General features: G+C 36.1%; 1 protein-coding gene across 3 annotated transcripts in view; it reads right to left on the reverse strand.

Moving 5' to 3' along the window:
• Positions 1 to 8,017: 8,017 nt before the first annotated feature.
• Positions 8,018 to 25,531, reverse strand: part of Eip93F (Ecdysone-induced protein 93F) — a 38,918-nt gene continuing 21,404 nt past the window's right edge. For all 3 annotated transcript variants that reach the window (XM_081734686.1, XM_081734687.1, XM_081734688.1), the window contains exons 3-4: positions 22,547 to 22,992; positions 8,018 to 11,616 (exon numbers count right to left, since the gene is read on the reverse strand). In XM_081734686.1, the coding sequence (XP_081590812.1) occupies positions 9,282 to 11,616; positions 22,547 to 22,992 (2,781 nt within the window). In that variant the 3' untranslated portion in view covers positions 8,018 to 9,281. The remainder of the gene's footprint in view (positions 11,617 to 22,546; positions 22,993 to 25,531) is intronic.

Raw genomic sequence — 25,531 nt, forward strand, 5'->3', positions numbered from 1 at the left:
CTTCAGTGAAACTGTTAATAAAACCTGTACTGTATGACAGGTTAAAGACCTCTGACATACATGATAGATGGAAATTACAAATTGTTTTGTGCTAACCAATGACCATTTCATTATTTGTTTTCAGAATACAGGCTCTGGCTCTCAATCGTTCAATTAACATATACGTGGTGGTACTCAAAAGAAACCGAACTAACTTTTGGTTGGCAGAGCTTTTGTAGTATCGTTTTTTGCCGCTAGGAGCGCATAGAGCGCACATTCCTGAGTCAGTAAGCTGAGTGTCGTCGCTAAAGAAGGTCAGGACTAGTTTCGGCAGAGTTTATAGTGACAACTGTTTTGCGTGATCGTCGTTTTGCAATGGCTGATTTTCGTGAATTGCGGCGATGAAATTTTGCTTTTTGCTCGGAAAAAGTGGAATAGAAACTCCTGAAATGTTAAAAACGTCGTACAAGGACGATGCTATGAGGGAAAACTCAAGTGCTTATGAGTAGTTTACCCGTTTTAAAGATGGTGAAATGTCAATTGATGACAAACCTTGTTCTGGTAGTCCTTCCACGGCCCGAACACACAAAAATGTTGGAAAAAATTCGTGCAATCATCAACGAAGATCAACGACGGACCATTGAAAAAAATGTGGAGTTGTCGGGAGTAACATGGAGTTCAATGCAGCGAATCTTGACAGAAGACTTAGGAATGAAAAGCGCGGCTGCCAAATTCGTGCCATGACTGCTGACTGCTGAACGAAAACAAGGTTGCATGAAAGCATGTTGTGCTTTGAAAGAAGAGTACAGAAATAATCAAAACATTTTTCAAAAAATATCACAGATGACGAAACTTGATACGGAAAAGACATGAAAGGAAAAATTTTACTGATGTGAAGAAAAAACGACGAAGGCCCTGTCAAGCATCACAAGAGATGAATTTAAACAATGTTTTTTCAAAAATGGAATAAAATATCAGACAAGTGTATTACTGCAAGTGGAGAGTACTTTGACGGGGATTGAAGGTTTGTGCTTAAAATCTGAATGAATTAATTAAAAAAAAAATTAAGTTCGGTTTCTTCTGGATACTCCCTCGTACATTCAAGTAACAAAGCCTGTGATAATACAGCTATTGCGGAATTTAACAAGTCTGATATTTGCTAAATGAAGAGCAGTACAACTCAAGTAACAACAACGATAAAAATACATTAGCAACAAGATGACTGAAAGAAATGAAAAAAAAATGAAATCGATTTTGCCCCATACGCTAAAGGAGACAGATGTTATTATGAAATATTTGGTGGAATGAGAATGTGAGAGAAAGTAGGAAAACTTCCGAGAAAACAAATGGGCACAACGTTGTCCGCCACAAACTCACAGTGGCCTGAAATCGAATCAGGGAACCCTTCACTAGTTAAGTTGAGTTGAATTTGAGATTAATGTCCCTTTCAGCAGCGAGGCTATATAAGACGGGATCTAATGATTAACGTGGAATCCGAACCACATGAGCTCCCGCCAAGAATCGAACCCGGGTCTTCCACATTGCACTAGAAGTGAGCGCTATATCACTAAGCCACCATGTGTTCGTAAGACTGAAATAAAATAGCAGATAATGGTGGGGAATCTTCAACGATGTATTAACATTTGCTCACCAGGAAACCAATCCAGAACTTATCAACCATTATTATTCCTAACTACTTGCCTCAGAAAAAGATAGCAGGATAGTTACCTGAAAATTCAAGTATTTTCAATCTGTAAATAGTAAACATTTTCTACGAAATATTGTCAAATTTAATCATAACATTTTTTTTTTCATAACACAAAACATCGAAAAAAGATGCATCATAACTCATCTAGAATAAAAAAAAAATAATACAAATAAACCAGGGTGTCTACTTAAATTTCAAAATGAAATTTCGTGATCTTTTCTTTTCCAAACCATAAAATTTCGTAACATTCTCAAGTGCGAATTTGGCTGAATTTTCATGCGATAGAAACGTACGTTAGTTGGGATTTAGTAGCGTCTAAAACCGACCATAGACATTTTTGGTAGTGAATTTTGACGTTTTATACAACAAAATTTTCGGATCTGCACTTATATTTGTATATTAAAAAAAAATCGTGACCCAAACGCTGATTTTCGTGACTTTTTCATGAATTTTTTTCTGATTTCGTGACCGACAGACACCCTGTAAACTAACTTTTGGTGGCTTGGATAATTAAAATTGATTAACTATTGCTCAATCTGCACTCTGGCTATTTGTACGAACGCTGGTTATCGTACGAGTTATCCACGAAAAGGACGTTCTCTCACGCACACACACACACACACCGCTCCATCCAGCACAATGATAATAATAGTTTTCGAGAAGTACTACTAGACGATAAAGATTCCTTTCTAACTATTTTAATTACTAATTTTATTCTCACTGACAACGAACTGCTATATAACGAAGTTCGATATACAAGTTGTGCATCAGCAAGCTGCAACAACTACTGTGAATATAATCCTTTATTATACGGGTGAACTCCATTAGCGCATCCCTTCCAATTTCTTCCTTCAACTTAATGTGAGCCGTTACTATCCAAAGAAATTTTATGAATAAGAATTTTTCCGACACATGTAAAAGAATTTGAATATCCCTCCCCCTTATAACCTGCGAACGACAAACACACGCGAAAAAGAGTTTGGATTAGTCGTAATATATTTACCTAATTGAAATAGCATTTCCTTCTCACTTCCGCTGTTACGCCAAAACGAATAAATATATAAACACTTCCCTTGGCGCTCCACGTGAGAAGGTACGTTTCTCTCCTCCCCCCTTTCCCGGCTCCAATTAAAGATAAGTAGTTTTCTAAGTGGTACTTTTAGTTCAGCCATTTTTTTTCCACAGTTCGATGAGGTTGGGCGTCTAACGTTATACATGATTGTGAATCTCTTGCTTAATACTGCGAATTCAACTAGGGTTCACGATGGTTCAATTATGACAACTAAAATTGACGATCCCCTTCTCGATGTTTAAAAATATTAGAAAATTCTAGTGCATAGAAACGACCGAAAGTTTACGAGATTAAAACAATATTATCTATCCCAAAAACAACTCATTATGATAATAACCGGTCTAAAAAACACACTGAAAAACATTACATACAATACACTACCTTCTACATATGACTCTGAATTTCAGTTTTCAGAAAACGTTCCAATTTATGGAAAATGCATAAAAATTTCCAAAAAGGCCTGTCGTACCAATTTAACTTCATATTATGAGACACCGGTTCAAGAACAGTAAACTACTTCCAGTTGTGTTCAAATTCTGGATTCAATTTCTACTCCCTTCTTAAGTCTAAATATTTCTACTTCCAATATAAAATTACAAGCAATCCAAAGTACTTCAGGTATTCTAATTTCAATTGATCCAAAAATATTTTCAGTTATCGTACAATCTTAACTTTCATTCTGATAGTTTAACTATCTACATATGTCTGGTCCCTTCGTTATTTTTAAAAATCGAATTCGACGAAAATGTAGGCACATCCAACCAAAACACTCTTCTGTATTCTTCTAAGTATTCTGAATATTATATGTTATTAACCCTTTGAAACCGATTAAATTGTTTTAATAGGAATTTTTGAACTATAATGTACATTGTATAAAATGATTTTTTTTTCATTACACCATGCCTACTCATATTTAAAGACAAGTCTCAATTGCACTTACATTAATTCACACAATTCAATATTATAAACGATGTTTCGTACCTTATTCAACAGTTTCCAAAGCTTTTCAAATCAGATGAACTTTTATCTTGCATTTTGCCAAGAGACCATATTTAACAGAACTCTCGTCATGAGAAGGTTTATTAGCAACTGCTAATGTTAGTATCTATGACTATTATATAGGGGAGACACTTAAAAAATTTTAAATCGAGAAGTCACACACAGATAGAAAATTTACTTCCAATGTCGTACATTCTAGTTTCTGAATTACATATAACTTGATTAAGTGTAAAACCTGGCTAAAACGAGCACAGATTATTTATAAGTACAGCCCGGATTTATATGCAAAATGCATATTTGTATTAACATGCAGAAACTTATGGAAAGTATTTTCTTCTTTCCGACGGACTTGTAACGATTTGTTAGAAATGCAAAAGTTAGCGCATATAAGTGCATATTTTGATTGTATTTCGATGTGCATGCATATTTCGTACCCTTTTCAGCATACTGCATATTTCCGAATTTTATTGCTACATACTAGCATATTTCAGAGTATATCACAAGAAAGTATGCTTTATTTAAAGTGAACTGAATCACTTTCTAAACGCAAATGTAGAATAAAATTTATTTTATTTTATTTTATTTTATTTAAGAAAAAAACTGCATTGAGTTTGTTGCTTACAATCCTAGATAAACTCACTTTCGATTGCTTTCAAATTCGGTGTTTTTCACATGCACCAGTAACTTCTTCTAATATAGAAAGGAACTTTTCGATCTACAAAACTTTTCTCACTTATAAACGCAGAGGGTTTACCTTTTTAAAAAAAAAAAAATAAAAAATAAAAAAAGTCATTAAGGAATTAATAGAAATCGAAATTTTACTTTCTTAGTATGTATTTCAGTGCATACGTTAAATTTTTAGTGCATATTTTTTACATTTTTCGTGCATATTTCGGGGTTGGTTTGTGCATGGAAATCCGGGCTCTATTTTGTAAGTGTTTGCTTTAGCCAGATTATATACTTACTTAAGTTATAAAATATAGACAACAATTTTCAAGTTTTCGCTGACACATTTACGAAAGTTTGATTTTACAATTAATTTTTTATCAATTAAATCATACCACAGGCAATATTTTATTTATGTATAAAATATATTTAATTTTTTTTAAAGAAATATATTCCAATCCATAACCCAACAAATCCGACGAAACTGATTTTTTTTTTTTACTTATCAGCAGAAACTTTTCACTGCTATACACAAATAGACCAATCAGATATTTATTTATATATACCTTCTTAGCATCACTCTGACTAAATAGTATACGTACACCACACACACACACACACACACACACACACACACACAAATATTTCTTTACTATGTGATTCGTGATATTTTGCTTGGCGTTAATGTCATGATTACGAAAAAGCGAGACCTGTGATATTAATGGGGTCCGAACCATTACATGAGACGTTCTACTCGCAATAGATTTAGATTTTGATACCATGAGACTCCCCGAAAGCCCGACTCTACCAACTGTTTCATAGATAACGGCAATGATATTTCTTGACAAAACATGCTCACAACAAAATGCAAGGTAAACATTCTTCATAATTTGAATGTAAACAATCATCAGCTTATTAAAAAAACCTCACAAAACATCCCATATTTTTAATAATGTTACTTCTGAGAAATTAATTTTCTCTTTTAAGGAAGGATGAATCAAACCAATTACATACATTTTTTATGACCTGTACACATCCTAAAAAAACATCTAGTAATGAAAAGAGAGAGAACAAGGCCATATATATATACTTTTTTTTAAATCCCGAAATTCTCATAAACATTATATTTTGCCATTATTCTCAACGGACAATATGGCTTCATTTAAAAAGACCTCTTTTAAGCCTTTCCGAAAAGATCACCTACACTACTTCATTTTTTTTAAAATCTTACGAAAATATCACACACAAAACAACAACAAATAGAGAAAAACAATTACACCTGTACATCACAATACAAAAAATAATATATATATATATATTTAGCATTGCACTAAAGACAATTGTGTCCATTAGAAGCAAACACAAGGCTTCATTTCGTATTCACAAAAAAGTCCACTGGGGAGGAATAAAGCTTTTGAAGCTCTGCTTCTGTTACTATACATATATTTTTTATATATTTTTTAAATATATATATATATATATATTTATGATATGATCTTGCCTTGAAATACAGGCTGAGATCAACATTTTTTTCTTAATTTTTTTTAAATAGTATATCTGGCACATGACGGAATGTTCGTGAAGAAATGGATCTGGTTTTTCAAGAAGCATCATAAATGGAATGCAAAGACCATTTCAGATGGTTGATATCTGTCCGGGTAAATGTTCTATTGTTTATTTTATACCACTTTGACGTTCGATGAGGAAGTTTTTACTTTATTTTTCGTGCTTGCAGAAGGGAGTTTATCTGTATCTATGGATTTTCTTTTTTCTTTTTTTACTGAAGCCACTATTGTTACAATGGGATGTTACATTTTTTCTTTTTTCTGCTACGGTGGTGCATTTACAGTTTTGTAAATATCTTGTACCTTTCTAATTGCACTTCATTGTCAAAAACAAAACCCTAACTAGCTTATATCAATAGAGAAAAATATACATTTAAAATTTGGCTTCATCACAGACAGTTATCAGTGTCCCAAGATTATTACTCAAAGCAGTTTCTTCAAACCTTTAAAATTCTTTTTTACTTTCTTAAATCCATGAATGAAATTGATGAAAACAGTCACTACCCACTTTCTTCTGCTCTCACACAAAACCAACACACGAGATTTTATATATATATCTATATATATGAATTAGTGCTCCTAATAAAATACTGTAAATATATATATATAGCCAATCTCTATTTAACATTGTTCTGTATGTGTGTGTGCACCAAAGCAAAGATATACAGATCATTATATTTTATCGACATTCTATTTCCGTTATTGATCCATCATAACAGCATTTATGTGAACAGAATTAATAATGATAATATTACTGGTAAATCGTATACTTCATAGTGCCTTAGCGGAATAAAACTATCATTCCTAATTTAGAAATAAATATTTTCTGCAGCGTTTACATTTTTCTATTGTGCATTCTGCCTGTCTTTAAAAAAAAAATAATAATAATAATAATAATTACAGTCAGCTGGAATTAATATGAAGCACCATCAAGTTTCGGAATGATGTCCTTGTCAACGTTATACAATAACGAATGATAAAAATTTGGTACCAATCTCACACACACACACACACACACACACACACAAAAAAAAAAAAATGAAGTATCAATTACAGTGCACCACACAAAAGATGGAAATTTCATTTCCACAACACGTAGATTTTTCTTAGGTTTTATTAAAAAGAAATCTTTCTTTTTGACTAGCGTACCATTTCGAGTTTCTGCGAATTGTATATTTTATATATATATATATATATGTCAAAATATGATCATATCACAATATTACTCACAACCCACCCGGATTTCTTCCAAAGAATGCCTCATCTCTAAAATTAAAAGTATTGGGGAAAAACTACCTTCGACACCCTAAAGCAACCTCCCCCCTATACGTTCTGTTGATAACTTGGTTAAGGAATGGATTATTTTTGAGCAATTCTCTTTGATGAAGAGAGGACGTAATTCTGTATAAGCCAAAAAAAACTGTACTCAAAACTGCTTTTTCATTCGTTCCTCACTAACAAAATGAGAATATAATAGAGGATTGGAATGCGTAGACCACACGTCTGACCAACACCAACGTCGAAAGTTTTAATATACGAATCATCAAGATTTCACACCCATCTAGAGAAATTAGGTTTTGAGAAGTCAGAAAAAGGTAAATCAGGACGTTATAGAGAATTAAACATTATAATTGTGCTCTATCTATAAATAAATCTTTTCCAGTAAAACATTTATAAATTTAGAATGCTATTAAGGTACTGATAAGTACAGTAGTTACAGAAAAATGCAACGTGCTTTAATTCGAAACTATACGATTTCAGCGAATACTTTCAACTTCGTCAGTTCGTAAAAACTTCATGTTAAGTCTTTCTCAGAATATAATTAATTTATGGTGAATCAACCACATGTCTTATACAGAAGAAATATTTAAAGTTAACAAAAAAAGTTACATTTTGTAAACGTTTTTCCATATAATACGTTGTTCAAAATTCAAAATCATTAATTATATTTTCAACTTAAGCGTGATATTAGTAGTTAGTGGAACACAAAAAAAAAAAAAAAAAAAAAAAAAAAAAAAAAAAAAAAAAAAAAAAAAAAAAACTGAACTTTAACTCAGAAGAACAAATTAGGTATATTAACTTATACTTTTGTACTTATTAAAGAAAATAATAATAATACAGAGAATAAAAAGGAATAAAAGGACTCTCCCACGAAACCGTCTTTTCTTATGCAGTTGAAGATCCCATGGAACGGGTCAAAAGCTTGGTGGTTCATACACTAAAACTGAAGTTTAAGGTTTAAATGTTGGAGATTACATTTTTTGCTAGAAATTGTATTTCAAATAGATCTTGAGTATTATTCTGCAAACTTCTAACGGAAGAATCTATTTTATCTTCTTTTACTGGTAATTCACAAATTGAAAGTTCATTATTTACGTATGGTGGCCCAGCCATCATTTTTTAACAATGTATCACAATAATACCGCGAAGAAAGCAAAACGAAGAGTTTTATTTGAAAAAAAATTACAGCTATCTACTAACTCAGCTACTTAATATTCGCAGAAGGTAACTTACAATTCGTATGACTATACCTTCACACACACACACACACACACACACACACACACACACACATTAATCAGAACTTTACGTGTAGTATAAATTTCGGAGCACGTAATTCTTATATAAATACATACATAATAAACACACTCAAACAACAAATGAACTTAAGAAATATTTTCACACACTCATCTATATACATAATCGCACAAGAAAACTGGGAAACGCAAAAATCCATTCATCGTACATTAATTTCGTCTTTCCAAACATTATTCAACTGCTTTGAAGAATCTTGGGATACTTTTTTTTTTTCAATAATAAGTATATTTTTTTTTTACTTTGTTGGCTTTGTAAAAAGATTCCCAAGTTACAATTTCATATTTTCTTTTAAATCCGTAACACCCTGATTAATATATATATATAGTCTCGTCGAACAACCTTACATACTTTTTACATCCTTTGGCAACATCACGATTGTCAACCTCGAAGAGAAAAACACGACAAAATATGCAAAAAGCTCTCACATTTAAATTGGTGAAAAATACCACCGGAAATACTCCGTTACGGAGTTATCCATTGAAAAAACTACATTAAAACATTTACAATTCAGTACAGCAAGGTGGAAAAAAACACCTTAAGTTTTTTTTTTTTAAATCACTCTGGTTTTGTAATCTAATGTCTTAGTAGATAAAAAAAAACACCTTAATATTCCTTTAATATATATATGTATATGTAATATATATATGTATATATATATTTATCTTCACCTTCTAAGTGCTACAGTTGAAAAATGTCAGTCTCGGTGTGACTGGTTTGATTTGGTTCCGTCTGTACTCAGCGTATCTCCCTCCAATTCATCTACTACTTCTTCATCTTCTTCATCATCATCATCACCCTCATCATCTTTGGCTGTGTCAACTTCTTTCTTATCACAGGCACTTTCTGGGTTGGTCACTCCATTGACCTCCCCGGCTGACTGGTCAACGTCCTCATCCGTTGGATCCAGCGACGAATCTAAACTCTCCTCAACAAAAGTAGTTTCCGAAGCCGAGGTTCTCGACAGATCGACGGCTTCTGCTAGTTCACTGGGTTTCGGGTTGGCGTTGCTGCTGCCTTCCGCTTTTATAGCATGGCTATTATTACTACTAGTATTGTTATTAGTACTACTACTACTTACCTTCTCCTTGCCTTCATCGTGTTGTTGTTGAACTTTCAAGTTTTCTGGTAACATGTGAGAAGTAAAAGGCGGGAAGTGACTGTTCTTGCACAACTGATCCAAAAGAGCTTTATTCGACATATTTTCGGGAGCAGTTCCATCACTAAACGAATCTAGCTTCATATCTGGAAACGGTTTGTTTGGAAGTCCCATTTCTAGACTAGAGCGGATTAGATTATCCAATAAACTGCTTCCGCTGGTATTATACAAATTCTCAGCCATCTCCTTGGCGTGTTTGAAAGAAGGGTTGCCTTCGTGCTGCCGGGCGTCTTCTTGCAGCCTCTGCATCATTTGCGATGCGAAGAACTGCTCTGCACTATATTGAGAAAACTCGAACGGTAAATACGGCGCTGAAGGCCAAAACGGGAATGGTGGGTACGTTAATGGGGACAATGTCGGATCGAAAATAGGCGGGATCTTCAAGCCGTTGGTGGTCGCACTGGAGGAGGGAGAAACTATGTTATTTGGAGGGGAAAGAACCGAAGGTTTCGCTTTCACAGTCGGTGTAGCTGACAACGGGTATTTTAATTTATTCGCTTTCTTATCGGCGTCATCTTTTTTCTCTTCTAACCGTTGTTGCTGTTTGGCCTCCCTTTTCCGAGGCCGCATTAAATGCCGTTCTTTGACTTTGTATTCTAGCGTAGAGTGAGGTACACCGTAGTAGCTCCCAGCTCGATGTACGCTCATTTCTCCTCTTTGGACTGCTTTCACAGCCTCAACCAAGCTATCCCGGTCATAATTGCGATATTTACCACGTTTCGGCCTCGTTCCCTTGCCTGATTTCGATTTTTGAGCATTTTTATCCTCTGCAGTGTTATTGTTTTGGGAAGTGGGAGAGGCCACCGTTGCAGGTGGTCCCCCGAGTTTTGGTTTTTTAAGTGGTGGCGCAGTGCTGTCATCATTCGTTTGTGGAACCTTTGATTCATTTTCACTGTTTTGAACCCTCTGAGTGATACTTTTTGCAATAACTTCTTTCACACTCGTAGCCCCAATCGCTTTGCTTGCTACAAGATCTGGTGAACACGAGCCACTATTCGCTCCCGCAGAGATCATTGTTTGACTAGACTCTAGCACATCAGAAACAGTCTCAGCTTTGGCCAAACTCGGACAAGTCTCTTCACTGGCCACCCCATTTTTAGATGGTTTAAAGGACGGAATTTTTAGTATCACATTTGATGCAGAAACTGACGTGGGGGTCCCTCCTCCCCGTTCCGAAGCGGATAATAACATTTCCCCCAGTTTTTCAGATTGTATCACAGAAGCAGTCCTCGGCTTCTCTCTCTTCTCAGGAATGTCACCGACACTGGAATGTACACCGTTCATCTGTTGTCGCTTTTGTTCTTCTACCAGTCGTTCCTCCGTCATGCGACGAACGAACTCCGGCAGAAGGGGAAACTTTGATAGGTCAGACTTATCCAAAACAGCTGCTGAGTTTTTGATATGGTCCTGGTTGTTGCCAGATAACAAGTGAGATATATATGGTCCCAAAACACTACGTTCCAAGCCCGCGAACTCACGGTATGGATACATCATAGCCAAATTCTCATTTTGCTTACCGCCCTTCCTACCTTGTAACAAGTGCCTCAAAGACTCGCTGGCTGAAAATCCTGGGAACTTCACTAAATCCTCCATCGACAAAGACTTTTTATCCTCCGACTCTCCTCCAGCCTTCTCACTTGCTGGCTCTTCAGGTTCTCGCTTGATATCTGGCGCTTTTTGTAACTGATGGTCCCGTTCTTTTTCCATGGCTAATTTGTAGACTTTATTCCTAAGGGTTGAACGTGGAATTCCGTAGATTACTGCTGCTCTCCTGGTACCTAGCTTCCCACTTTGGATGTCTCGTAACGCTGCCTGCAACTCCTCTTCGGTGTAAGTTCTTCGACCAGCCACATTACTCATGCGGGGCTTTGCTCTGAAATGTACCGAGATGCATAAGTAAACTTTTTAAGAACATATGCTAAATACATGTACATGCAATTAATTAGGATCCACAATTATTCAAGCAATTTGTATATTATATTTATTTTTTGCCTATCTTCACGTTTTTCAAAATAAAATTTTAAGTTTTTTTTTTTTTTTTAAGTTAACGTTGTGGAATGAAGAAAGTGAAAGGAAACAAAAGAATCCGGACAAAGCTGACGCACATGGTGTCTGTCCATCACGAAATCCACTTGGCGCAAGCTGGGATTGAACCAGGGACCCCACGCACTAAAGGTAAACACTACCACTGAGCCACCGCGGCCCATATTTTAAGTCTTAGTAAGACACGTTTTAACAACTTATGAAGTGCTATAATCTAAAAATAATAAAGAAATGTTGAAGTCCTCATTATGGAAAGTACGTCACTATTAATGTGCATTAAGTCATATGAAAGCTTCATGGAAATACTATGTTGCACGCATGGAATTTGAGTAAGGAATTACTGTTAAACGCTCTTCTGTGCCACCACGATGAAAATATACGGATATCCACAAGAATGCTCACCTAGTTCGTCCTGAATAAACAATGACAAATTTTTGTATCTAGTAATAATTTTATGTAACATAAAAGGAGCAATTTTAGAGTAAATAGACACCTATAGGGTAATACGCTTTCGTAGTAACACCTAACGAATGCAAATGGCCGATAAGTAGTAGTACAATAATTACCACAATGGTGCACAGACATGACTGTAGATCGCATAATTGGGAACGGAGTCGTGGCAGTAATCAGCTCACCCTAAGTGCTGTGTTACGCATATTGATAGCAACCGTTAACAGAAGACCGGATCAACAACAATCCATGCCACCCCTGATATGTGCGGTCGTCCACAAGGACCATCCAATCAAATCTCCCAAATGACATTGCAGCCAAGGTTGACAGATCTGCACGAATCGTCCAGCAGTATTTGCATAGTAAGGGAATGTACCGATGCGTTGCCAAAAGTTTCAATTTACAAAAACCAAATGATATGGAGACGTAATTGGACAACCGTCATATGTACTAAGGCCACAACAGTTTCGGAGCAGTGCATTTTCCGACAAAAGCTGATTTTACTCAACTTCGGAGAGCGGTCGATAGTGGATGTGGAACCGATTCGCCACAATCCTCTTATCCGGTGGTGAAATATAGCAGAGTAAGGTAATTGTGGAATTTGTAAGTTCAATTTGAATTGGTTGCCCTAGTAACCTCATTGTTTTATTGAACGAGATAGAAGTGCTTCAGTCTTTGGGACGGAATTCTTGAATTAAATAGTCGTGGAATTCTTTGTTATTCGGATATTCATTTATAAGACGGTAGTAGTTGTTACAAAATATTGAACTTCTAATTAGTGAATTTTGGGGTTTTACAAGCTTAATCAAAGGTTTTGAAAAATTGTATAAAACCTTATGCATGGTGCGTAGCTGATTATTGACGCTATGTCAATGGATTGTGTTAACGGACTTATGTTTATGACTGGCTATATAATTGAGGTGTATGTTAGTATAAGGTCTGAACTGTGTGAATAAGTATTAGCACAAGACTTAAAGAGTTTATTTACACTCATATTTTGGGATGGGCATATCATCAATGCTACGCAATATATCGAGGTATTCAAGATGAATTGAAATGAAATGAAATATTTGAGTTTTACGTCCCACGGTTATGCCGGCTAGGCTAGAGACGGTGATGATGAGAAATGAACGAAATGGTGGAATGAAGAGTAGGAGGAAATGGGAAAACCCCGAGGAAACCCACGCACACGGTGTTTTTCCACCACAAAGTTCACTTGGCGGGAGCTAGAATCGAACCCAGGACTCCATACACCAGAGGTGAACGCTCTACCAGTGAGTCACCGCGGCCTCACAAGGTGGATTGATATCCTTCTTTGAAACATGTGAACGCCACACAAATTAATGGATGACGAACCACGTCATAGGTCAAAGCTGACCAGACAATTCCCGGACATGGATTCGAATAGAAAGCGTATGAGATCCACAGACATGTTACATGCTGTGGAAGAGGCTCCAATCAAGTGCAAACTACAGCATTTAGTATTGGTTTCTTCTGTACGTTGGTATGTAACAATATCCACAGAAGCATTTGTCGGGTGTTTATTTACTTATGTCAGAGTAGTATGTATTACAGTTACGAGAAAAGAAGTTGAGTTGTAATATTTTCACATAATAAATCTTGTTAAATTGAACAGGTCTACTTATTGAACTGCCACCCGTCAGGGTTCTACTTTATTTAGCGAGCACGAATTCCCTGACTTTTTCAGGTCATGATTTAATATGTATAATGTAAGAAAGCAATTATGTTTTTCTCTACCAGGAGGTTTCTTTACTAGGTACACTCATGTTCAAAATTACTGTCGCGTGTCTATAACTGTCTTCTTGTAAGAATATAGTTTGATAATGATTTTGCAGGGTACTTTTAATACTGATACTATGTGTATAATCGGTAAATGTATATTTGTGGTAAATTTCATAGGAAAAGAATTATAATTACGAAAATTAGAATGAGTAAAACAAAATGTTGCTAGATGGACAAGAAAGTTTTATTTTCCTTTTATTGTTCTTATTTAATGCTCCTTTGACATGAAATTTGCCACATACATGTCTTTGCCGATCTAACATTATAAGAAATGCCGGGCGAATTCGTTATCAAATTATATTTCTACAACAAAATATTTATAGACATGCGACAATAACTTTGGACGTGAGTGTACATGTATAGGTATATAATGAGTGGGTAGGTAGAAAATTTTGCAAAGCATTTATTTTATAACACATCCCGTACCAAAGAGCGGGGTAAGGTAAACAAAGAAATAAGTTCTGAAATGTAAAAATCCGAACTTAAAAATTTCTGAGTTCTTGACTTTTCCAAGATTTCCATTGGTGGGAACTCTGCCTGTGTATCTTGGAACTTGGGCACATTGAAACAATGCTGCTGATGTTGAAAATTACTTCTGCACGTTGATGCCTGAAGTGTAAAACAAAACATCTGGCTGTGCATGTTATTATCTACATTCCTTAGAAACAGTTTCACAACATCTAATGTTGATATGTTTAAGAAAGTCAATAAACCCAAAGGAAAGTCCACTGAGAATGACTTGTGCAAAAATACATTGGGGAAATAGTGCTGCTTTTGCATTTTTTTTGCCTATTGCCCTTGAATGTATGAAAAATTCGGAAACACTAAGCCTTTCCAACCATATTCCTCAGTCCAGACGGGACTACTGCTGATTCCCTTTCTCTCTTCACTTATTTGAAACATTTTCCTATACGGTATAACTTGCACGACATTTATAACACACAACGATTGGATTCATTAATCACAAATAAAACTACCTGACGCACCCAAATAACAATACAACAAACACGTTTCAATGACCAATTGTCACCTAAGAAATTACAAGGTATCTAGAACTACATATCTGATTAGTTTCCTGCATTGTAGAAATAGTCTGAAATTATTAACTTTAAATTTTCTTGTCTGGTCAAACATGCCTGTAAATTACTTCCCTTTCTCCATTTTAACCGTACTCAAAATTTCTTGTAAGTTTAATGAAGTAACTTACATACCCGTGCCCAGCTCACTTTTTAACGTAACTTTACTTCGTACTAAGAACCGGTACGAATATCTTACTGTTCAAAGATTATAGTTCGTCAGGTTGAATATTTAAGTTTGGTGCACAGATATATCTAGTGGTGTTGGTGTCACATATTATACCTCTACAGTAGCTCCAGATCGCACTGAAGAGTTGGTACACATAATCCAAGGACAAATGACTCAAGATGATACAGAGGACACCAGCTACAAATTGAAGATGGAGTGTGAAATCAAATGCAACTGCATTTCTGTGATTGCTATAAAAGTATAACAAGCCATCACTAAATATTTGGAAGCTCATAAAACCGCTATAATCCCCCAGTGAGATAACCTTTGTTGGTGATAAAATAAGAACAGGTCGACCAAGTGAAACGAGAACACTAGTATCCATTAACGCCGTTGCCCAAAGAATTCATAATAAATCCACTTACGAAGCAAAACATGGCAAGGGAAATAAAAATCTCAACTTATTCAGCTTAAAAATCTCTTACCTTCACAAGATATTCGACTTGGAGCTTATCGACGAAGCAACGACCATAGACTTACAGCAAGTTTGCGAGACAGAAGTACACAAAAGCAAAGAGGCTGCTTACAAATTCTTATTATGAAAAGGTTCTTACGGTCGAGGAAAAAATTAAAGCCCAAATAGAAGTGAACGTGCACAGCTCTCACGAGGCCGCTGACAAAAATACGAACGATGTTTAGCAGAAGGGGTCCAGGTATTTTTTCTTAAAAAGTTACAATTTCGGTAGTTTCTGCTCACATTAGATTAGTTTAAGTTAGGTTACTTTATGTTAGATTATATTAGCGTAGGGGTCCTTAGGAAAAATAATAGAGTTTCGCTTATTTTTATTAATATTAGGTTAGTTTAAGTTAGTTTACTTTAGTATAGGTTAGATTTGGTTAGATTATGTTAGGTCTAAGCACTTGCATCTTCCATTTCTTCCGTAAATTTTGTATTTTTTACGTACTTCTGGACCCCATGTGCTAAACATTTACCAAAATTACTAAGGTCAAAAGGTGATATCACCCAGCTTCGATGATGGTGGTGGAGGTGTCATAATTCATTTTTACGAAGAGGGGATTAAAACACGAAAGTAAACTATCAAAGATGGAGGCAGGTGTGAAGCCCTTACGCACTGTTTCCTGGGCAGCTGTGGACTTTTCAACAAAATTACGCACTTTTACATTCTAAATCCAAACTACACACAGAAACCTTATCGCTGGCCAACACTGTTCGATACCTAATGGTATTAACAATGCATATAATAATCTAGGCATTTGTATGTAACAATGAACATTATATTCGAGACATTTACTTTACTAAGATTCAAACTTGGTTTTCATCAAAAGTATTAATCTTCTTCGTATGTCAAATATGGATTAGAAAGTTCAACAACAAACAAACAAACAAACAAAAAAAAAAAGCACAAAGAAATATCCTACCTACTTTTGGAGTTCACGACGCGATTAATGTTAGTACAAATAAAAAAATCTCTGCGATTGCTCTGTTTCTTTTTTATTTTTATTTATCTTGTTTCAAAGGTTTTGATCGAAAATTCTTTCCTACGGTTAAGTTCGAAGAGTAACAGTGTAAAAGTCACCCGACACTTTTTAGTCTTCCAAACTATGTCATGCGTAAATACGAAAAGTCTTATAGCACAGGTATATCCATCCGTTTCAGTAAGGGATCAAGAGTAGTTGTATTTAGCTTGTAGTACACAAAATAGTTTTAACACAGAGTTATTGAAATTAAATAATAATGTTACTTAAAAAGTAATTCACAAGATACCAAAACATGATACGTAATCAAACGCAACTGAGTTCGTTCCTTTAGTCACTGCCTTAACTTAGATTTGGGGGAAATGTTATTCTGGCAACAATGTAATTTGTACGGATGGCAACCCTAAAAATTCTTCAGCTTCATATTTTCTGTTGTACAATAACATTCTCTATGATTATGATAAATTGCATTTCATTCTCTCTTTCACTTATGAAAAACAAACAAAAAAAAAAGTATTATTTTTTAGTAAGTCAAGCTCTTAAACACTAAACATTCAATCGTTCTCTAAGAGCTTGTATCTGCTTTTTTTGAATTGTGTGTCCTATGATCTCGCCTTAAACTATACTATTTAATTGTTGCACATTCGTTTATAATCTTATATATACCTATCCCTTCTTAAATATATTTTTGGAAACCTTGTTCTACACATAAAATAAATCCCTAACTCGCACTCTTGTTATGTATCAAATGCACAATGTAAAGAACTCACCACACACAATTAACTTACAAAATAACTACCATTTCTTCTGAGAATATTCTTAGGTAAGCATAAAAGAGGACAGAGAAAGTATATTAACCACAATTTATGAAAAGCAGAAGCAGGTTCTTAGAAAGTGACCGAATGTTTACCTTTTAATTGAAAAGTTTGCGCATTTAGAACACTTAGGGGTATTTCTACAGTTGCAGGACTGGGACAACAACAATGATTTTAAGTCCTCATTCCAACGCCTTAGAGGGGGCCGCGAAACACATAGTGGAAGATAAATCTTTATATATAAAAATAGTTGTCCTGAGTGACTGCCTGACTGATCAACGACCAAACAAAACCACTAAAGCTAGGAACTCGAAATTTGGACAATACATAGGATTTATGACGTAAGGTAACAGTACGGAAGGATTTTTGGCAATCGGACAAGAAAAGGCGAGAAATAAAAGAGTTGCAATTATTATATTAAAATGTCCGAATCTCTGATTAGTATCTTCAAATCTCTCGCGGTTAGACATGAAATTTAGTATATGGACTTATATATAAAATAATTAGACGCGTATTTCAGTATTTTTAATATTTTGCTTACAAGTGGGTAGGACGAAAAAAGGAGTGGGATCAACAATTACTATATTATATTATTTTTATTATATATTCCGTCTATATCTCGGAATCTAAAGTTGAAGACACGAAATCTGGAATATACACTTCTAATTTTAAATAATTACACCCCTGTTTCATCATTTTTAGTTGTTTGACTTAGAAGCGAGGAAAAGAGGTGGAAAGAAGAACGGTGCGTAGGTTGCAGTTACCATAATCAGGTGTCCATACCCCGGAATTCTTTAAATTTAGAGACAAGAAGATTGGTTTTCAGACTTTTTATTTTAAATAATTAAACACTTTTTTTAGAGATTTGATCCAGAAAAAGGAAGAAAAAAGGGGTGAAGGTGGTTCGCTAAAATATCCTCACTAGGAGTTCGAATTTTATGCAAAACTTCCGTATTAAGACGAAGTCTACATAAAAGGTGCAAAGGAAGAAATTAATAACACGTGTGGACATTTGCTAGTCTTAAACAAGGACAACAGTTTGAGATGGAAGATAACCCATAATTACTTGTTTATATTTTAGAAATGCTCTTTTAATACCTTAAAGTACATTTAAACAATATAATTGGAACGCTGGATGTCAAGATTTTTAAACAGCCCCTAGATCGAGTTTTCGTATTTTCTATGGAATAAGCACATCATACTGAGTTAACTGATAGTTTGGGTTTGGCTACATATGTAGTTCTCCAGATAGGCCTATAAGACCTACAAGAAAATTTTTGATTAAAATATATTGGATCTTTTGAATCAAAAATAAGTAATATGAGTTTTGTTCTTAGCAGAATCTTCTTTTTGTCTCTTTGTTCGAGAGAGGAAAGTACGGAAACCACGACACCTTTCTAGTTTATATTCTTTACTAATAAACAAATTATTAATAGTTACATGTCATGCAGGCAAAAATAAAACACTAAGATGAACTGAAACAACAAAAATTCTTCGATTGTCAATTTAACCTTCTATTGTTCATTATACAGAGTAGCCCAAAAGTAGGTATACAGACCTACATATATAAAACATACAGGACTGTATACCTACTTTGGACCACTCTGTAGTTTTGAAAATGATTAACATCTATTACTAAAACAAAACTGACCAAAGAACTAAATATATATCAATGAAATTGTTACACAAGTTTTATTAATTTTCGGTTACACTTCTTTTATTAATATATATCACTTTTAAGTTTCTAACAGCGGCTCGGCGTATGGTCGCCTAGTAGTACGTATCTTTTGAAAATAAAGCTGGACTATTATGAGTTTGGGAGATGATTCTTGACACCAAAATAAGACAAAAAGTATAGACCAACCGGGGTCACAAATGCTTCCTTTCGCAGTCGCAGGCTGCCGAAAACATGAAAAAATGAACTTTAAAGATCCACAGCTCCAAAACTATGGGACCTACCGTACTCGGATCAAGACTTCACCTAGCAACTAATATGTGCGCAGGGCCGGATTTAGGGGAGGTGCAAAGGTGCATGTGAACCCCCCCCCCCCTTCGCTGTAAATATACACTACCTAAAGTGAGAAGCTAGCAGCGAGTTTTGCAAAATCAATAGTTTAAGTCAATTTTCTGAAGGTTGAAGGAAACGAATTCATCGAGAGCAGACACAGCATTTGCAAAGAAATTCCTCATTCACATCACAGATGCCTAAAGGTTTAAAAAACTCAAATTTAAATTCAAATGCATTGGTAGTTATTGTTGCACCCCCTCAGACAATCCTGGATCCGGCCCTGTATGTGCCCTATCCAAAAATACATGTTTCAGAATCCTGCGGTACTCACCAACTACCTCTGTAAAAACTGTTGCAGAAGTACCGCAGGATTCTGAAACATGGATATTTGGATAGAGAACATACTAGTTCTTAAGTGAAGTCTTGAGCCGACTAGGGTAGGTCCCATAGTATTGGAGCTATGGGCTTTTAAAGGTTTTTATTATTATTATTATTAATGTTTTCGGCAGCCTATAACTCCGAAAGGAAGCATTCGTACACCCAGGTTAGTCTATACGTTTTGTCTTATCTTGGTGTCCGGAATCACCTCCCAAACGTTGTCGGTGTACTTGAATCATGTTCACAAAAGTTATGGGTCAATATGTATTTATTTCCTCGTAGCAATAATCACTACAGGGTTTTTCAATCAATCAGTCACTTTTTCATCTTATTACTGAGACCAAACGAATTATAGTCTACAAATAACCAAAGCATTACTGTAAAGAGTACTGATCTAAGTTTCATTACTGGCGAACAGAATGTATGACATATTCAATGTGTCTCTCACGCCTATTGTGAACCTCCAGCATGCGAATCGTGAAGTTCTGGAAAACCCGACTACAGATATCTCTATCGACAAGTTTGCAGCAATCAATGACTGTCGTACGCAAATTTTGCAGCGTACGAGAAGCCATAGCGAACACTTTCTCCTTCAGGAATCTCCACAGAAAAAATCCCAGGGGTTCAAGTCAGGGCTGATGGATGGCCAGGAAAATCCACAATCAAAGATCGCCGGAAATCGATTTCACACCACGCGATCCTGGAACTTGGAATGGAGATAACTGAGCACTTCTGCAGTCGTCTGCCGTCTAGCTCCCTTCTGTTGGAACCACTGACGACGTAATAGGAACCTGTTCCTTCGCAATTCAAGATCGCCAACATTTCCTGATAATTTTCCGCAGTCACATGTCCACAGAAGAAGGGATCAATCAACCCGTTGATCGACAGTGCACGCCACACTGACAGTTTGGCCGGATGAAGGCTGGTCTCCTCGATTTTGTGTGGATTTTGCAATCCCCCAGAAACGGACATTTTGTCTGTTTACGTTTCCTGTGAGGTGGAAGCACGCTCCATCTGTCATCCACAGTTTATCCAACACATCAGGATTTTCTTTCATGTGGTCACCGAACTTACGTACGAACGCCTCCCTCTTAACACGGTTAGCGTTCGTTAGCACATGGAATGTACATGAAATTTTGTAGAGGAACATCTGCAGATCTTGTCAAAGTTGGTCAACGATACACTATTTTTCATAGACAAGCGTCTCAAAAATTTCTCGATGGAGAGTCCACTACACTGCGACGAATGGCCTCGATGTTTCCAGGTGTTCAAACGCACGGCTTGCTCCCGCCTTTTTTCATCCTGTTACGTTTCCCGTGGCACGGAACTGCTTCACAAACCTTTTGATTGCAGTTTTATCCGGAACAAGTGAACACTTATACTTCTTCATGAACATTTTCTGCACGGTAGTGAACGATTTCATTTCAAGATACCACTGTACAACATTTGAAGGCAATTAGTGATTTCTGTTCCGTCAAGGGTGGCGCCATTTTTGAAGTCCGTATAGGTGTCAAGTGTTCCAGATTTCAAAACAAACTTTGAACTCCAGTGTATAAGACAATATCACCAACAGCGCTCCATCATAATCTTGTCGCAAAAGTTTAGAAGCCTTAGCGGGTGATATAGGGAATTAAATTATTAACCCTTCTCCTCCCACTACATGGTAGCGAAACAAATATTTTCTCCGAAACCCGGTGTTGACAAGAAATTCGAACTGTTTGATAGTTCTCGGTCAGAATAGGAGGCGAGTAAAAGCTGATCGAAGAAAAAAGTAGCCTGGAAACTTGAATGGTTTGTGTTGTTTTGTTATATGACATTTTCAGCAGAAAATCTTTCTTTTTCCGTTGAGAAGGCAATTAGTGTGTTTATTTTCGGATCATCTACCTTTCATTGGCGAGGGGGAAAAAGAGAGGAAAAAGCAAAGTAGCCTCCCGAGCTCTCATGTATAAGTCATTAATCACAGTTAAAAGGGAACCAAAAATATGGCAACGTCTTTGGACACACGTTAAGTTACAACGTCACTAGTAAAAGGATACAACTGTTTGGACAGTTCCGAATACTACCCACTGAAAGCCATTTTGTTCTTGCGAGTACTTCATTTCGTTTGGTCACAGTAATAAAATGAAAAAGGGATTATAATTGACTGAAACACCCCGTATGTATTCATTCAAAATAAGGAACATTCTTTTCAAGTGCTCCACGGTTTTTAATCCGATAAGCATACAATTTTCGGTATTGATTCAGTATAGTCAGTCAGTTGAAGAATTACTTCAAGTATCTAACTCCAGTCTAGAAACTCCAGATACATATTTTCTAGAAGACCAAAATTAATGGAAAACTGTGTGCCGTAATCTACATACGAAACCGTCTAACCACCCAACGTTATGCAGTTACAAACTCCCACGTAATGATTTGGTTAGAGATAATTCCACTGATTTTTGCAGCATTGTAAATTTTCTTGTGAAACGACTTTTCATAGTTGCTGCAACTTTCGATAAACTGGTAATGAAACTTTTGTTGAATATAGGAGGGAATTGTGTATGAAGAGAAGTAAGAACACTTACTTGAAAATGTGTTTGTTGTCTGGTACTCTGAGGAACGACGACAACCTATCCGCACTACTGCTGCCCTCTGCAAGCGCGCTCCGAGGCTTGGCACTTAGGTCCAGCGGTTGCTCCGTGGATGGCAGTGATGGTTCTTGTTTGGAGGATGGCACTTCAAGTGTATCACCCTTTGTGGCAGGATATCGGGACCCTAAGTGCGGAGACAGGTACCAGGGGAATTGGGGATAAAGCAAACTGGACGGTGTGCCGGCAGTGGCACCAGCACTTGAACTACTGCTCAAAGCAGCTACAGCAGCCAGTGAGGCAGCCATGGACGTAACTGACTCAAACGCTGATAGAGATGAGACTGCACTCGTGGTTGAAGGGGGAAGAGATGGAGCTGCAGAATCAGGCAACGTGGCTGGCGGAGTCTCACGAGAGCTTTGGCTGCTTTCTGAAGGTGGACTCTGAAAAAAAGAAATTAAACAACACACGTAAGGATGTAAAACAAAAGTTTTTAGTTAGTCAACATATTACAGAACATTTCTATTACTAAATCTAAGAGATCTTCAGAAGCTCATATAAACAGATCAATTTACTCTTATTATATCATGCATCAGATGGACAAACTCTCCGGGTATGAAGGACCATAAATTATGCTCAAGGACACTTCAAAGCACATGATCTCTAGAAACTCTCGGGAAATGCTTTTACCCATTTTCATACTTAAGTCAACTTTGATTAAATACTCTCAACCGAATATTACAGAAACATCATAATCTTGGTAAGTATAACTTAACGAGAAAATGCAGCATGGACTTAGAGAATGTAAATAATGAACAAGCAATTTGACAAGGGAAGAGAAAGTAAAACCCGATCCTACACGAGCAGTTTTCATCAAGCATTTAAGATGTAGAGAGTATTCTTAGTTTAACGATCTATCTTTTTCAGGCCTGTATTTATAAATTGTGGGCCCCTGTACTCTAAATGATTTGCCCCCCCCCCCCAAACTTATGTTTCAAACAAGGAAACAAGCCGTGATTTTGCAAACATACCAGCTCTTGTTGGGTAGCACTTTAGGCATCACAAGTTAAAAAAGTTGCAACGTAATTTTAAATGTCCTTATTCTCTCAATGATGATTACTGTATGATGTTCTGCCTGAAAGTAGGTGTTTGACCCGAAGGTCCCTGGGCAAGGTAAACCCATGGTAGTCTGCCATTGCCTTCCATGTGACGATGATGACGTACTAAGGACGGGTCCCACAGCTTAAGTTGGGATACGAGCCACTTGTGTCCTCACCGGTAATCGAACCCGAGGCCCCTTGATTCTTGATTACAAGGCAACAAGCTTAGCCATTTATCCATTGCGGACACACTCTCTCAATACTGACATGTGATTTATTCATGTAAGTTTTACTTTACTGTCCAGAGAAAATGCGTCCTATTAATTCTTAAGCTGTTCGTCTGTCTGTCTGTAGCGTTTTTCAACTCGAGATCCATAATAGATAGAAACATGAAATTTTCATGTTTTAAAGCTCTCAGAGAAATGATTGAAATGGCCTGTTCCAGATCCCTAGGTCACATCTGAGCGAGATGTGAGGGTGAAAAGTCCCCACAAGAATAATATGGAGATGTTTTAAAAATAATCGAAAACGAACAATATTAGAGTTGAATTCATAGTTTTGGGGTGACTGAGATGAATAGAGAGTTTTAATCCAATTCAACTTCAAGGTCATACTCCACTCCCCAGGGAAGGGGAGAGATTTTAAAAGTAATCGAAAACACAGATATTAGTGTTGAATTTATAGGTATCGAGGTCACTGAGTTTAACGGTATCAGTTTTCATGATGTTCAAGTTCATCCTCACAGCTTGGGGTGAGGATGGAGAGGATGACTTTTTAGTAATAATCAGATAAGCTAGCTAATTAATAACTACTCTAATTAGAGCGAATTAAACACATTAACATATTTTCTCACGCTTTGCGAGAGTCTGTAGGTTGCTACTTTATTGTGAATCTTTAAAAAAATCCAAAATTTTGCCGCCCCCTAAATTCTGCCGCCCTATGCTCGAGCACAGAGTAGCATTTACCTAAATACGGGCCTGGTTTTTTTCTGTTGGTCGTATATATTACTATACTCTGATAATAGCATTCTTATTAATATCAAACTATAATACTTCAACTATTTTCCCCGAACGAAAGTAACCACGTGTACAGAATGGAGGGAAAAAATTATACTCGAACAAAAAACATAAGGTCGAAGCAATTTTAGCTGCGATGAAAGATTTTGGTTATGGCTGGCCTACCATACAATTTAACTTGTTTATCAATCGATTAGCGGTTTTCATTTGTAGACCTGGAGAACTTCTGTTACACAAAATTCCACAGAATTGAACCTACTTTAAATGGAGCATTTCTCGTAGTGAATACACCGTATATACTATGGCATACAGCGAAGATTTTACATAGCATTTTGATTGGCATGATTCGCCTTCTAAGATCTCGAAGCTTGTGGTAGTTTGCAATCAACTAACTGTTTAATAAGTAAGCACTTTTAAGTGCTATCTGTTTCAAATCGCTGGTTCCAATTATATATAGCTATAAAAATGTTCTTACAGAGCAGTATTTAAACAAAGAAAGCATCATAACTCTATTTATTGAACACTGATTTGATCAGTTTACTATTATTATTATTTGTATGCTTCTCGTTTTAATTTATTCTACATCTTACATCACATATATAGCTGTTGATACTGTTCATCGGAACTATATGAGGTTGCAATATATATTAGCGTAAACGCTTTTGCTTTAAGCAGTTTCCAGTTTTATGTGTGAACTTTTCAGTATTTCAAACATGTCAACCTATCTGTAATCTGATGTCCTTCAGAGATACCGTCTTGATCTCTGAAACCATAGCCATACTTCTTTGCATCGGTCATGAAGCACCTACTGTTTCCTCTTCAATGACAAACATCCCAAGCTCTGTCTTTTATTGTATCGCATTACT

This window comes from Thermobia domestica, chromosome 12 (genome assembly GCF_964235325.1).
Source record: "Thermobia domestica chromosome 12, izTheDome1.hap1.1, whole genome shotgun sequence".
In the NCBI taxonomy this organism is placed as follows: domain Eukaryota; kingdom Metazoa; phylum Arthropoda; class Insecta; order Zygentoma; family Lepismatidae; genus Thermobia; species Thermobia domestica.